The sequence below is a fragment of the Molossus molossus genome, unplaced genomic scaffold (assembly GCF_014108415.1).
Source record: "Molossus molossus isolate mMolMol1 unplaced genomic scaffold, mMolMol1.p scaffold_m16_p_24, whole genome shotgun sequence".
NCBI lineage: Eukaryota > Metazoa > Chordata > Mammalia > Chiroptera > Molossidae > Molossus > Molossus molossus.
In genome coordinates, this window is record NW_023425360.1 from 10,861,901 (window position 1) to 10,877,409 (window position 15,509).

The 15,509-nt window shown below is 50.9% G+C and overlaps 1 protein-coding gene across 1 annotated transcript in view; it reads right to left on the minus strand.

The window, feature by feature from the left end:
• IGF1R (insulin like growth factor 1 receptor) overlaps nt 1-14,330 on the minus strand; it is a 241,277-nt gene extending 226,947 nt beyond the window's left edge. Inside the window, exon 1 of the mRNA XM_036277797.1 lies at nt 14,119-14,330. Within this exon, the coding sequence (XP_036133690.1) occupies nt 14,119-14,206 (88 nt within the window). The 5' untranslated portion in view covers nt 14,207-14,330. The remainder of the gene's footprint in view (nt 1-14,118) is intronic.
• Nucleotides 14,331-15,509: the final 1,179 nt, after the last annotated feature.

The window sequence follows — 15,509 nt, forward strand, 5'->3', positions numbered from 1 at the left end:
GATCGAAGTTGAAAAGCCGGGACTTGGATGCAGATCTGGCATTTTCTTTCCAACAAATCACTCCTCGCTCCTCTGGGCCCGTGCGGTGAGGCTGGAAACAGCCCTGAAAGGTCTGGCAGCCCCGCAGGGGGCAGGGCCCCTCGACATGCCCACCGCGGGACGATCCCCAAGGCTACCAGGTGCCCCAGTCCAGGGCCACCGCCGGCCTCCCCAACCCACAAGGGTGGAAACCACGGTCACGTCCACACCGGGTGCCCTTCGAAAGCCAGAGAGCAGTCCTAGCGATGACTGGAAGTGTGCTCACCTGAACAGGTTCCTCTTTTATTATCAGAGGCATCAGTTTAGACGTAACAGTATCTACCTTGGCCCTCGACCTCCCCAGGGAGCCCTGACGGCCCTGAGGTAAGCCCTCCTCCCGGAGAAGTTCTGAGGTCCAGGGTGGCCTGCCTCGCACTGACATTTCTGTCTCAGCTCCCCCCAATGCTGACCCATCAAGAAGCCAGAGAAGCCCCCGACTTACCTTTCATCAGGTCCACTCCGATGCTCAGAGGGCGTCAAAGCTCCCTCTGTCCATCCTCAGGTCCCTTCTCCCAGGGTGCTGTCCCCTTGGGCCCAGCCTTCCTGACGCACGGACATCGGAGGCCCTCCCTCGAGCCCTCCCGAGCTCTTCAGCAGCGGGACGACCCCTGCGCTTCCAGCCCCCGCCCTCTCCAAACCCTCGGTCAGCACTGAACACGCTCGGTCAGCCTGGGACCGCTCACCAGTCACTTAACGCTTCCCAAGAGGACAGCAGGCTCCTTGGCAGGGGCAGGGGAGGGGGGCTCGTACCTGTTTCTCATATGCTCTCCTTGGAACCAGAAGCAGGGTTTGTATCCTCCCCCACACCCACCTTCCACCCTCCTCCTCAGGTGGGGACACGAGGGTGAATGAGGATCCACAGAAACCAGCCCGGTTCGTGGTGCCAGAGCCTGGCGCGAGCTCAGGCTTCCTGAGTTCAAACCTCCCCTGGATGGGAAAGGCTGATCCTTGAGGGGTGACAATGCTCAGTGCTGAGGGGAGAGCTGGAGCCCCGGAAAGAGGCCAGGAGGGCCACCGTGTAGAAGGGACACAGATAAAAGCCCCCATTCCATGCCCTGGCCGGTTTGGCTCAGCGGTTGGAGCGTCGGCCTGCGGTACACAGAGACCCGGGTTCGGTTCCCGCTAAGGGCACGTACCTCGGTTGCAGTTTGTCCCCGGCCCTGGTTGGTCGTGCGGGTGGCAGCCACTCGATGTGTCCCTTCACATCGATGTTTCCCTCTCTCTCTCTTCCTCTCTCTCCCTCCCGCTCTATCTGAACAAAAAATGGAAAAATGTCCTCGGGTGAGGATAAAAAAAAAAAAGCCCCCATTCCTTGGATGCCTCCTACCTGTCAGTTGTGCTTGGCACCTTCGGTTCACTGTTACCAATCCTAGATGCATTGTTACCAACCCCAGAAACAGCCCACCCCTAGACACAGTGTTTCTGATCCTAGATACCTCACTGCCCATCATCCCTAATACAGCAGTATCACCCCAAACTGCAGAGGGGGATGCTGAGTCTGCAGCTCTCTTTCCCACACGCCTCACTGTGCCTGGAACAGGGAGCCAGAGGGGTGCTGGAGAAGCCGGGGCTTCAAAGGCAGCACTGCGCACGAGTGAGCCCCACCCCCTCGGGGGAAGGAAAGGCAGGCGCTGTGCTGGCTTGTCCTGGTGCGTTCCCATCCACCCCGTTCAACATTCGCAGGGCGTTTTTACAAGATCCTCTTTTACAAGCTACGCTTGAAATGAACATGCCAAGTTCAAATGATTGTGTTTACGTTTTCTGTAAGAAATACCCTGCCTCACAAGTCTCCTCAGGAGCATGAGGCTTTTAACGATCATTTCTTAGGTGTTAATTACGCTCAGGAGTCCTCCTCACACCATCCCAGGCGAGCGAACCTCCAGTGGAGGGGAGGGGACCCGTTTCTCCTTCCGCGAGGGTGTCAAAGGCCTTGACCGGAAAGAACGGGAGGGGTTTCGTGATGGGACCTTTAAGACTGGCACTGTCCCTGCCAGGATCCAGGTTTACTAGCTGCGCCAAGAAAACAATGCAAAAAACAGAAGCAAACGTCTGTTCACAGTGAGGCTGCTGGTCCCAGCTAGACCTCAGGACTCCATCTCTGTCTACCTTGTGTCTCGGGATCTAAAGGCTGGAAGGGCCATGCCGAATGACCCAGGCCCCTTCTGTCATTCAGAGGGAAGACATTAAGCAGTCAGCAGCTCAGGGGAGGCGCCACCATGGTCCTCTGCCATCAGGCAACCCCGGGGACCACTGCGGGGCACAGCCCAGCCTACCTGCCCACCTTCAATCCGGCACCAGGTCCATGTGGTGTTAAGCAAGCCCACGACCAACACACATGAGTGTTGATGAATGATTCATGAAGTCCTATCTGGAGGGAACTCCCTCCCCGGGGACTGGGTGACCTTGACACAGGGCCAGACACAAGTGACCTTCCCAGGAGTTCTCAGATTTTTATTCACCTCAGTGTGCAAAAAGCCTGAGGAAACAATGATGTTAAAGGTAACTGTATTGCTTTCAAGTTCTATGCAGTAGTAACAATGTTTCTTTCCACTGGCAGAAGTTGAAAATAAATGTGTTATAAAGAATGCTTCCGAGTGAACGGGGTGGGAGGGGCAGAGAGTGTATCCCTTTAAGAAGCATACTGTTGCCCTAGCTGGTGTGGCTCAGTGGTTGAGCATTGTCCCGTGCACTGAAAGATTGCTGGTTCGATTCCTGGTCAGGGAACATGCCCTGGTTGCAGGCTCGATCCCTGTTAGGGGGTGTGCAGGAGGCAGCCGATCGAGTTTATGTTCTGTCACATTGATTGATGTTTCTCTCTCTCTTTCTCTCTCTCTCTCTCCCCCCCACCCTCCCTCTCTCTCTAAAAATCAGTTTTAAAAATCTTTTTTTTTTAAAGAAGCATTAGCTTTGTATTTCTTGAGGTCTTCCTTTGTGCCAGGCATGGGACCATGGCCTGGGAATTCAAAGATAACATGGTACCACTTCCCTCCTTGACCAAGTGGGGAACACATTACAGGGTAACACACTAAAGAGATGAAAGGAATGTCAGGGGCCCTGGCCCATTTGGCTCAGTGGTTGGAGCATCAACCCACAGACCAATGAGTCTCAGGTTCGATTCCGGTCAAGGGCATGTACCTCGGTTACAGTTTGTCCCCGGCCCTGGTTGGGGTCGTGTGGGAAGCAACCACTCGATGTGTCTCTCTCACATCCATGTTTCTCTCTCTCTCCCTCCCTCCCACTCTATCTGAAGATAGATAGAAAAATATCCTCAGTGAGGGAGGGAGGGGAGGGGAGGGGAGGGGAGGGGAGGGGAGGGGAGGGGTCCAGCTGCAAGTCCGAGAGACATGAGTGAGGACAGACGGAGAAAACCATCTCCCACAAGACGGCCACCGAGAGACCCAGCAGCAGCAATGGAAGGCATGTTCTTCTCTATTCGGAGTTCTGGCTGGTGAGCATCAACTACATCAAGTTCCCCAAGGGGGCCCATGTAAGAATGATAATTAAAGTGTAACCACATAGTCAAATAGAGCAATAGGAAGTAAATAAATCTCTTGGTTTATTTTTCAAAATGAATCAGGATTTTTATTCTTTTATATATATATATATTTTTTTTTTCCTTTATTGATTTTAGAGAGAGGAAGTGAGAGGGAGAGGTAGAAACATCAATGAGAGAGAACATCAACTGGCCCCCTCCTGCATGCCCCCCACTGGGAATCAGGTCCACAATCTGGGCAGGTGTCCTGACTGAGAATTGAACCCGTGACCTCTTGCTACATGGGTCCATGCTCAACCACTGAGCCACACCAGCCAGACAGTAGGATTTTTTTTTTTTAAATCTCTCATCTCAAAATAAACAGTGCAGGACTTTTCATGTGTTAAAGTCCTGTAAATACATCTTAAATCCCAAGCTGTATAAGGCACAGTATGTAGAGTAACTCTGCCAAAGTTGTTTACATCGCTTAGGAAGAACTTAAGTCTCTTATACTAGGTCACTGACACAGCATGATCTTCTTAATCCCAAACCACCCCCAGTGGTTGCTGCAGAAGCCTGCAGCCTCCACATCCTCCCGCAGCCGGTTCCCAGGAACCAACCAGAAAGCATAATCTAGGGGTGGTGGGGGACATCATCCTTGGGGCACTGGATAACTCCGGCACCCAAGAAGCTGCATTTCCTTCCTGGCCGCTAGGTGGCGATCCACATTAGTGAGGTGGGCGAAATGCACCCTGGCCCTTTCGCAGGCACTGGCCGAAACGGACAAATGAAAGGGTTTAAGGGGAAAAGCATAATAAACAGATCGCTGACATGGAAGGTGAACCTCAGAGGCTGGCCACTGTTTACTGGGGGGGCAAAAGTGTAAAATCACACAACTGTGTTTGACAAGCAAAATGCAATCCTGTTCAGGAACCTTCACAGAAATAAAGTTCGATTCTAGAACAAACATCAGAGGAGCACCCACCATGTGCCAAGTGATCACATTTACATGACAAGGGCAGTCGGGTGTCAGGTGTGGCCTGGGTCTAAGGCACCCTCTTCCAGAACATCATGTCCCCAAGCCGAAGTCAAAGGGGCTTAGCAAATGCCAGCCTCTGTCCTAAACACGAGATGGATGGATGAATTCGTTTCATTTTTATAAATAACTGTATGAAGTCGGTTCTATTAAAATGAGGTTTATAGATGAGGAAACTAAGGCATGGGAAAATGAAATCCTGTGCCTGAGATCTTGGCCGTTGAGGAGCTAAGAGTCGAACTAAGATCTTTAGCTCTGCAACCCTCTATAGCTCCATAAAATGACAACACGTAGGCTCCAAGACAGAGCCAACCTCTTGTCACCCAGCACAGCAGTGGTTACAAACTCAACAGGAGTGAGGGTGTCCAGGAGGGTCATCTAGAAAAGCTTCAAGGGCGGTAATGAGTTAGAAATGAAAGAAAGACATCTCAGATCTACCGAAACCACAGAAAGGTATTTGAGGGTTATCGTCGGGCCCCCGTTTTATAGATCTGAAACCTAGAGATTTTTAGAAATGGAAAAGATTACATTTTTCCCCACCCTCCCACCCCAAAATGAATGTTTCTGAGGTTAATTTTCTGAAGCTATTAGAAAATGTTATTAGTGTGCAGTTTGATGCGAAAAGGGGGGGAAATATCTCCCCCAATCTTTCTCTTCTCTACTTTTCTTGTGAGACTCAGAAAAAGTTCAAAAACTTTGGTCAGGACCCAAGGACCACTTGGAGATGAGGCAGAACCCCGAAGCAGGTGACAGGTGACCCTGGTGTGCTCTCGAGTAGCACTGCCCACTGTTTGGTATGGGGGTCACCGAGCAGTCAGGAAAGAACGTTCCAGAACACCGCAGGAGCAATGCCATGGAAACAGGACCGGCAGGGCTTACTTACCTCAGAGCTAAGGCAGGATACTGGCGAGTGCTGGGAATTCCTACGGGATCCCTAAAGCAAAGTCTTAGTAAGGAGGCATTACGACCCAACAAGGGGGGCCTCGGACGCAATTCCTGGACCAGGATCTAGCATCCCAAAGGTACATGCTGAGAAGTGGGGGCTGGCAACTCTATCAAATCAGAGGGATGGCATCAGAGTGGCCGGCGCAGGGGCCAGCTGAATGTGTCCTGAGAGTCCCTGCAGGTCTGGACTGGACTAGGGTGTAGACAGAAACAGGCCAATGGGAACAATTTCAAGTGACTCAGTGAGGTAAGAAAGGGGACATTCCGGTTGTCAGTCTCCCCAGAAAAGGATGGGGTTGAGGAACTGAGATTTAACTAGAAATTTCATCCAGATCCAACTCTTGTGGTTCAAAAATCTTACTGAGGTACATGTTAGAGAGAAGGTCCCAAATATATCACCCAACCAAGTCGGGTGGGGGTAGCAAAAGAAGGTCCTGGGGTCGGATTTCATGTGAACTACACCACGTTGTGATCTAGCATGTGCTAGGACCCCATCAGCCACGGAAATGAGACCACGGAAGTCAGGAAGAACCAAAGAGAGTGCTTCCTCAGTGGCTGGTCTTCTCTCAAATCTGAGTCTGTGGGTTTGTGTATTAGCCCCCTACTCTGAACCCCAGGAAAGTCAGGCGTGCAGAATAAATACAGGACCACACTGATGAATCTCAGCACAACTGACGAGGACTGTACACCTCGATATAATTCCTAGCTAATGACTTGGAAAACTGCCAGTTAATACAGCTGGGTAGGTCTCAGACCTCTCACCGGGGCTTTTTTTTTTTTAGGCTTCCTACTTTTTCTCCAAGAGGGTCTCCAAATTCGGGGAACACGGCAAAACTATTACGTCTAAACTCATCTCTCTCTAATTATCATCAGACCTCTGTTCCCTAACGTTCTACTAACTAAAATCTGCTGAACTGGACTGGGTGCCATCTCGTTTACTTAGTCAGACATGCATTTGCAATGATCAATTTCATAGAGACAAACCGCTGACTACAGGCAGACCTCGGCGATATTGTGGGTTTGGTCCCAGACCACCACCATAAATCGAGTCGTAATCTTTTTTGCTGGTGAAGGGCCTTGGATTAAAAACCAAAACAACAAAACAAACCAAAAAAAAGCAACATCTGTGAAGCAGAGTAAAAGGAGGTATGCTTGAATATTTTACATGCGGGAACAAGTTCAAACGAGGCATCCATAATATCTCAGGAAAACGCAGAAGTTCAGCTCTATAAAACATTTATGCATTTAGACTGTGGAAATATACCTGTTCTCCCACGTCAAGAGTCATTTCAAAAGCAGTCTGCATATGCCTGATTTACCAAACTGACAAATAACCCCAAAGCCAGTGTAAAGAAAGCAGCCACACAAACGTATACGAAGCAGCGGCATGTGCTGAAAACAGCCAGAATCCAAATGGATGTGTGGAAATACAGCGCATGCAGGATCTAGACTGACGGCGTGGTTATTATGTAAATACATTGAAGCAGAGGCCTGCCTTCCTAAGGCCGCTAAGAATCAAGTTTCAATCCACCCCACCAAGAACTTTCTGGACTAGGGACTGAGTAGTTTCTAAAGTCTTTAAAATACACATGCTTTTTTATTTTTTTTTATTCAATGATTTTGTGTGTGTGTGTGAGAGAGAGAGAGAGAGACCGAGAGACAGAGAGACAGAGACAGACAGAGACAGACATAGATTTGCTGTTCCACTTATTTATCATTATTGGTTGACTCTTGTATGTGCCCTGACTGGGGATTGAACCTTCAACCTTGGTGTATCAGGACGATGCTCTAACCAACTGAGCCACTCGGAGAGGGCCTATAATAAATGCTTTTTTCTTTTTTAATCCTCACCTGAGGACATTTTAGCATTTCTCTTCAGATAGAGGGGAAGGGGGAGGAAGAGCGAGAGAGAAACATCGATGTGAGAGACACATTAACTGGTTGCCACCCACAGACCCCCAACCAGGGTCAGGGACAAACTGCAACTGAGGTACGTGCCCTTAGCAGGAACCGAACCCGGGCCTCTCTGGTCCACGGGCTGACGCTCTAACCGCTGAGCCAAACCGCCCAGGGCTGTAAATGCTTTTTGTACAAAGAGACCTGCAGACTCTTCCAAAGTGAGCTATTTGGGGCAGGCCCAGTTCTCCCTGCAGTGGCCCCATCGTGTGCATTCTTGTTTCCCCCATGTGGCCAGCCACCATGCTCTTGCAGATAAGCAAGTGTGTCTCCAGAGCATCAGCCGTCACACGGAGGACAAAGTCCCTCAGCTCCGTGGACACAGGCAACATCCCCATCACTGACCAAGGAGAGACCTATCGGACAAGGGGCGCTCCTGCACCCTGCGCTGCACACTCAGAAATAAGAGCCGCGTGACCGTAAACACTGTTGCAATCATGAGCTCTCGTCCTGTCATAAAGGAAGCACTTTCTTGTCGTGTTCCAGTGAAATTGTTAGCAGCCTATACGTTTCAAAAACTCTTCTGGTCCAGGGCAGGAAGAAAAAAAAAAAAAGAGAAAAGCCTTCCCCGTTTGTTTCTTTAGTGTTTTATATAAGCATAGCAAATAATGTCTATGGTTTGACTCATAGCTTTAAAAACTTATGTAAGGTATTTTATGGTATGAGAAATGAATTTTTTTTTTTAACTTAAGAACTCAGTCCAGTAAGTGCTCAACGTGTATTTACTTAAAAGAGGGGAGAAAAAAACCCAGTTCTCAGTTCGAATAAAGAAATATCAATAGCTCCTGCAGATTGTGGAATTAATCGATTCCCTGAGCCATAAGTGAAGTTGGAAAAAAGTAGCAAATTCTCCCAAACTGGTGTCTGAGGGCTTCACAATATGAGTACAACCGATGGTTTAAAAACGGAAAAGAATTTGGCCTTCAGAAGTTTGAAAGTCATGAAATCAAAGCCATTGTTAATATTTTGAGTCAAATAAGACCAAAGCGATTTAACAAAAGAAACTCCCATCATGCTGCGGGAATGTGCATCTATTGCCCTAACAGCCTAAACATAGGTCCTTTCCTCAGAACAAATCAGTGGTGTGTTTTTTTATAGATCCTGGGGGGCGGGGGGGGGGGGGGGTGGAGATGGAGATGCCCCTATTTCAAAGTTTTGATCTTTCCAAATACTGGAAATCAATCGTGCTCTCCAAATGTCAGCTGCTCTCGCTATGCACAAACAGCAGAACTGGCATGCAGAACGCTTCTTAGTTCAATTCAAATCCTATTTTTACAAATAACTAGAAAACTTCCTCTTGATAATCTGATGCCAAACAGCATTTCCAAGGAAGGGTCAGAGTGCCTTATTCATTACTCACTTTGTTGTCTTTCAAGGGCTCAGAATTTCCCTTCAGAACATCTCAGACAGAGAAATCAAGAAACTGTCCCCTGAGCACACATGCGATGATTACGTATTTAGTAACCGAGAGGAGAGCATCCCTTAGACCCAGAGAGCACCTGTCATGAGTTGGCTAAGAAAAGCCGTTCAAAGCAAGTTGGCCCGGGGGCACAAATACCTCTTCCGTGAACTAGGGCTGATTCGTAAATGAGTTTTGAAAACAAATCGAAGGAAATCACAACCCAGAGAGAAACGTGGCTTGTACATTTTATGATTAAAAAAGGTCTCCAGCTTTAATTGTCTCTTCAATCTCATTTTCACCCTCGGCCGCTTTGAAAAGCAGCAAGTTGGTTGAAATTGTACAAAGCCTCAAAATTGTCAACTGTGTCCCGGTCTCCAGAAAGCGAACCAGGCAATGTGTAAATGCAGGGGAAGTGTTGGCATTAAGTCCCACTGTCCTTGCAACACAACCGTCAGGCACACGCCTGGAACTCCTAGAGTTTTGGCAAAAGGTAGCTGTGGCACTACCCATTTTTAATCAAAATTGTCCCAACCAACGCTGTAAACAAGGCAGGGTAGCTGGTCACGATGGGTGAATGGCTCTTCTGTGTCATGGCCTACAGTGACATTGCAACATGAGGCAAAGGGTACAGCACAGGCCTTCAGAAGATCAACAGCACTGATTTAACTTCATTATCTTAAGTCTACAGAAATGTTCTTAAAGGGCCTTTAAAATGTTGTTTGCGGTCTACCTGAAAACTATGTATCTATCCTGCACTGAGTTTTCAAGCAACTCTGTTTCAAGCAGGAGTATCTAAAATGCCCCCAAGGACACAGGCAAAGAACTCTGTCTTTGGTGGGCTCAGGCCATTATCGAACACATTTCATACAGCAGGCGCCCACTAAGAGCTGGCTGCATTCAGTTGCTCCTTGCCAGGGCATGCTTACAAAACAAATGAAACCAGATTTAAAAGGAAGCCACCATCCCTGTGGGATCCCCTTCCAAAACTCTAAGCCAACAACCTGATCTTGCAATAGTAAGGACAGGAAACATTCTTATTAGTAAAGGAAGCCAAAACAAAGACCAAAAACAAATGTAAACAACAATTACCCTCTAGGTCTTTTCCTATTAAAAGGCCAAGGTAAATTTGGGTAAGAGTATAACAGTTGAGTAACAACCAAAAAAAAGGCCTTTGTTATATTATAAAATCTTTTGTTCTATAAGAATTTTTCTTAAATTACAGTATGCCTGAAATAGCTACTGTATCTTACAAAGATTCTTTTTTTTTTCCTGCTCAGATTCTAAAGCTATGTAAGAAATAAAATAAGCAACAAAAGAAAAAAAAAACACAAAACAACAATAACAACACAAAAACCACTACATTAAAATGAACAGTCTTTACAACCAGGGTGGTTAATATGGAAGATCAAAAAAGAAAGTGAAAATTCCTTACCATCTTAAAACACTACATTATTTCTTTGTTGGAAAACATATGGAAGAAGCTGGAAATATAAAAAGCCATCCAGCCGCAGCTCCTAAACTCTAATCTTGGAAAGACCAACATTGTTTCAAATTCAGTTAAGAATTTTACTGCTACAAACCTGACTCCCTGCAAGCATTTGTGTTTTTTTAATCCAACTCCTCAATCTTTAACTTGAACTCTGTATAACCAAGACTCAACTCTTTTTCTCCTTTCTGTCCATTTCTCCTGAATCCTTTTCATGAAATGGCCACAAAGTTTAAAATGCGTGGTGTTTTGTTTTTTTTTAAAGTCATCAAATTACTTGACTACCACTCCTAAGCTTCAATTATCAGTTTGTTGTATTGCTGTAATTATGGAAAAACTACATAAATAAAAGAGACAGACACCAACTTGTTGAACAAATTTACTTAATAATTAACTTCTAACTGCTATGTGTAAAGGGACAGAATGCACTCTTTCCAACTTTAGCATATTTCTTTAAAAAAAAGAAAAGAATAGGTTTATTGGGATATAATTCACATACCATAAAAGTCACTAATTTAAAGTGTACAATTCAATGGTTTTTAGTATATTCAGAGTTGCATAATCATCACCATAATCTAATTTTAAGACATCTTCATCACCCCAAAAAGAAACTGGGTATCCTTTATCCATAACTCCTCATCCCCTCTTCCCTCAGTCTTAAAACTGCTTTTTCTCTCCATGGATTTGCTAATTCTGGACTTGATATAAACTGTGACTGCCTTCTTTCACTTTGCATGTTTTTAAGGTTCTTCTAGTCAACCTTAGCGTATTTCTTAAGGTTGAACTTTTCTAATCCTTCTGACAAATCAAACATATGAAACCCTTTAAACTTCAAATCCTGACCCACGCCACATCCCTCCTCAAAAATACCCTTTACTTGCTACTTCCCTCTGGAGAGTCGACGCTATAATTTGCTATTTAGGTTCCTTCCAAACGTCTCACTCTGGATTCTTCTTCTGCTAATAGAACACCAACTTTGAACACCAATCTCTCACATGCCTACATTTCTGGGACAATAGGCTCTGACTGTGGCCCGGGCAGAAAGATGACTGGATCCTTTTAATGAGGTGGCCACAACAAGCTTGAAGTTAATTTTTTTAAGACATCAGCTTATTTGGCTACCACTCCTAACTTCCAACCCTCCTTATTTAGATGCTCTGTTCGTGTTATATTGACGTGAAACCACCATGTCAGTCCGACTTCATCTGCTTCAAAAACTTCTAAGTTTTTTTAAGTTAGGGATTTTTTTTTTAACTACCCTATTGCTGTCACAAAGAGGAAACATTAATCCCTAAATATGCCAACACAATAGGGAACCGACACCACCCTAATCTTTATTACTGTGCTAGACAGCCAAAAGAATACCAGACTTGTGTTCTAGCACCTTTTGGACTAAAAACGGAACGTGTGCTCACACGGGGCATACACCATTTAATCCTGAAAACTTCAGTCCTGTATGGAGGGACAGGTACTGAGTCAGAACTTCAACAAACCATAATGACGATTTGGGTGCTTTGTGGCTTCCCATCAGGTTTTTAGGAACCAACCATTTTCAAGGTATCTTTCAGAAAAGCTTTGGCTACTCTGGATTATAAACATCCATTAAAATACTTCCTCCCCTCCTGCCTGTTTTCTCAAGAAAGAAACGCCTTTCGCAGAGAATACATTTTCATGAAGAACGCCCCAAACAACAGGACATCTTATTTTAAAATGCCCGACTCCCACTTCCAAGAAGCAGGGCCATGACTGCTCTTGCGAATTTCAGAACTTAGTAACGTGAAATAATAGAAACAGAGACACTACACAGTTCAATAGCGTGCTATTATAAAGGCGACTTCGTCTCCTGGCTTTTCCAAACCAGACTGAGCTTTTAAAGGCTAGAAACCCCCCCACCCCCACCCCCAAATTACCGCCTGGGAGCCTTAGACCGGAGCCCAAAGCCTTTTGCCCAATCCAATGAGCTGGAAGTTTAAAAAAAACAAAGAGCAGAAGAGCTCGGATTTGGAGAAGGTCTGGCCCCAATCTGCGCCTTACTCCATGCAGTAAACACGCTAATTCTATAAAAATCTGCTCTGACTCCATCAGGGACTCCGTTCTTACCGGGCACTTAAGAAGGGTTTGTTCCTACAAACTGCCTTTCCGAATTGCGCCAGTAATCGGGCCACGCGGCCCCCGCGGTCTCCGGATTCTCCCCCTCACTTCTGAAGGCTCAGTCGTGATTTTTCCAAGTTAACTGGCGCCACCTGCATACCCTGGGCAACCATTACTCACCAACACGCCCTCACCTGTTCCCAGCCCTAGTTCTGCGCCTGCATTTAAACTTTAATCGTGATCAAGTTACCCTACCATTGCGAATGTACCGGTCAGCCACGTTTTAGTTTTCTGAGAATTGAACCCCCTCCTTCCTCCCTCTACACCCTTGGGGCCCTAACTTCTCCCTTCCTCCCTCCCCGCTCTTCCCTACCCCTACCCGACACTACCAAAACAAAAGCTATCAGATTGCAGGCGATAGAGAGTGTGGAGATATTGCTTATTAACTATGGACCAAGGAAGTGAGGGGCGAGGGGAGGGAGCGCAACAAAACTCTGGCCACGAAGCCAAGGCCAGGGCTGCGCGCTTGCAAAACACTACGCGCTCCCGTCTCCCCCGCCGCCGCGGACCCTCGCGCTCCTTCGACGACAGCACACGACGCCTCCGGCCAGCGCCAAAGGCATCTGGGTGTCCCCGCGCGGCCGTGCGGCGGGAGCTACGGCCCGCGTTGCAAGCACGTGTGAGGAAATGCTCGTGGGCTCCGATCACACACCCACTCCCGCACACGCGGGTGCTGCCCGACCACCCCCTCCTCAGCCGGGTCAGGAGGAGGGAAGCGTCCACCGGCCAGGCACAACGTGGGAGGTCCCTGAGCCCTCCGAACTGGGGGCCCAGGCGCGCTCCCCTTAAGAACCTGGCTGACGCAGGGCACCCCCGCCGTCGCACTTTTTCCCAGGGGCTGAATGGAGGGCTGGGGGACTAGAGGGGAACGCTCCTCGCATCCCAGGGCCGCGCAGAGCAGCCCAGTGAAGCCAGAGGCAGGTAATCCGTGGCGGATCAAGCGAAAGTGACGGGAAAGGCCAGGAATCTAAAGCGCCCTGGGGGCAATGCGCGTCGGGCGACGTGAGGCTGCGCTAGGATGTTTGGAGACGCGTCCTGGGGCCGCGGGTCCTCTCCGCCGAGCAACTCCCCGTCGAGGGCAACTTGCACCCCGCCAGTCGGTGGGCTCCCCGCCACCGGGCACCGAGCCTGACCCACTGCCAGGGCTCCGCGCGACCGCGGGAGCTGTCACCGCCGTCTGCGCGCTGCGCTGGAGCCAGGGCGGCGTGGCGTTCGTCTCCGCGCGCACAGAAGGGGGACGAGGTGCGGGCGGCGGGGCCCGGCCGGGAGCGAACTTCCCCGATCGAGTCCCAGCACCTAGTCGGGGGAGTGAGTGCTACGGAGACGGGCTGCCCGCGGGGCAGGGCTCTCGGGACACCGAAAGAGAAAGCCCCCGAGGCCCTTCCCGCGGGGGGATGCGCCGAGCCCGGGCCCGCGAGGCTGAAACTCACGAGCCGGGGCCCCCGCGCTGAGCCCCTCCGCGCCCCGCCCCGCCCCCGCTCCCGCGCCGGGGGGCCCCCCGACAGCTTCGACCACTCGGATTTCGCAAACAGGGCGCAGCTCCTCCGAGGAAAAGTTCCCGCAGTGGCCGCGGGCGGCGGGCATATACTCACTTTCTCCACTCGTGGGCCACAGCAAGAGCGCAGCGGAGAAAAACAGGAGCCCCCACAGCGAGGTCAGGGACCCTCCTCCAGACTTCATTCCTTTGATTTAAGATGAAATTCCCCTTGCTCAAAAATAAAAGAAGGTGGGGAGGAAAAGAAAAAGTCTCCAACTCAGTCTTCGCCCCCTTCCAAAGGCAAGGGCGAAGAAAGAAGACTCCAGAGGCGGAGCGGACGGGGCGGGCGGCGCGGGCGGCCCCTCAGCGCCGGCAGCCGCAGCCCAGGGCTCGGCCGACTCGGGAACCCAGGGCGCGCTGGGGCGGGCTGTCGGCGTCGTCGGCCTCCATTTTCAAACCCGAGAGGCAGGAGGGGGGCAAATGCAAAGAGAGGGGGCAAAGCCCAAATCCGTCCAGGCGAGGCAAAACAAACCCGACCCCCGAGCGAGAGGGAGGCTGTCCGCCGCCCGAGCCTCGGCGGCGGGAGGGCGCGACGCAGTTCGCAAGATTGTCCCGAAGTCCCGGGCGCGGGCAAGGCCGGCCGGGCAGAAATGCGGAGGCAAAATGAATGAGAGCTCCCTCCTGCCGGTCCACCGGGCTCCGCTCGCCGCCGCCCTCAGAGCCGCCGCCGCGAGCGCCTGCCCAAATCCAGGACACACACAAAGCGGCGGTTGGACCGCGCCGCGCTCTGCACTCCCGCCGCCCGCCCCGCGCGGCCCCCGCCCGGCCCCCGCCTGCCGCCCGCCGGCTCCGCGCGCGGGGGCTCCGGCGAGCTGAAGGTCAAAGCCGAGCGCGCGGCGCCGTGGAGCTCCCCCGGCGCGGGAGGGGCGTGGAGGGCCCGGGGAGCGGGGCCGAGGGTCTGCAAGCGCCGGGCACGGCGCGCCCGGGGCAGGCTCGCCGGCTGCGTCCCTCTCGCTCGCCCGCCTCTCTCGAGTTCGCCCGGTGCGCTCGTGCCTCCTCGGGTTTTTTCCCTTTATTTTTTTTTTCCGCTCAGCGGAGTTAATGCTGGTAAACAAGAGCCTCAGCCTCGCCGCGCCGCTGCCGCCGCCGCTGCCACACACTGGGTGCTGGCGCGCGCGCGCTCGGGCCCGCGCACACGCGCGCGCGTCCCCGGGAGCCGCCACCGCCGCAGCCGCGGCGCGCCCAGTGCCCGGCCCAGGCCGGCGCGCGCCAAGAGCCGGAACCCGGGATCAGGGACGTGCGGAGCGGAGCCGGAGCGTGGGGTGCGAGGCGGAGAGGCACCGCCCCCGCCCCCCGCCCGCGCCGCCGCCCGCGTGCACCCGGACACGCGCGCGCGCGCGCGCTCACACGCTCTCGCCCCCACCCGCACTGCGCCGGCCAACCTGCACGCGCCCTCCCCTCCCGCAAGATTCCAAAAACAATGCCCCCGGCGCCGGTCGGGGCTCG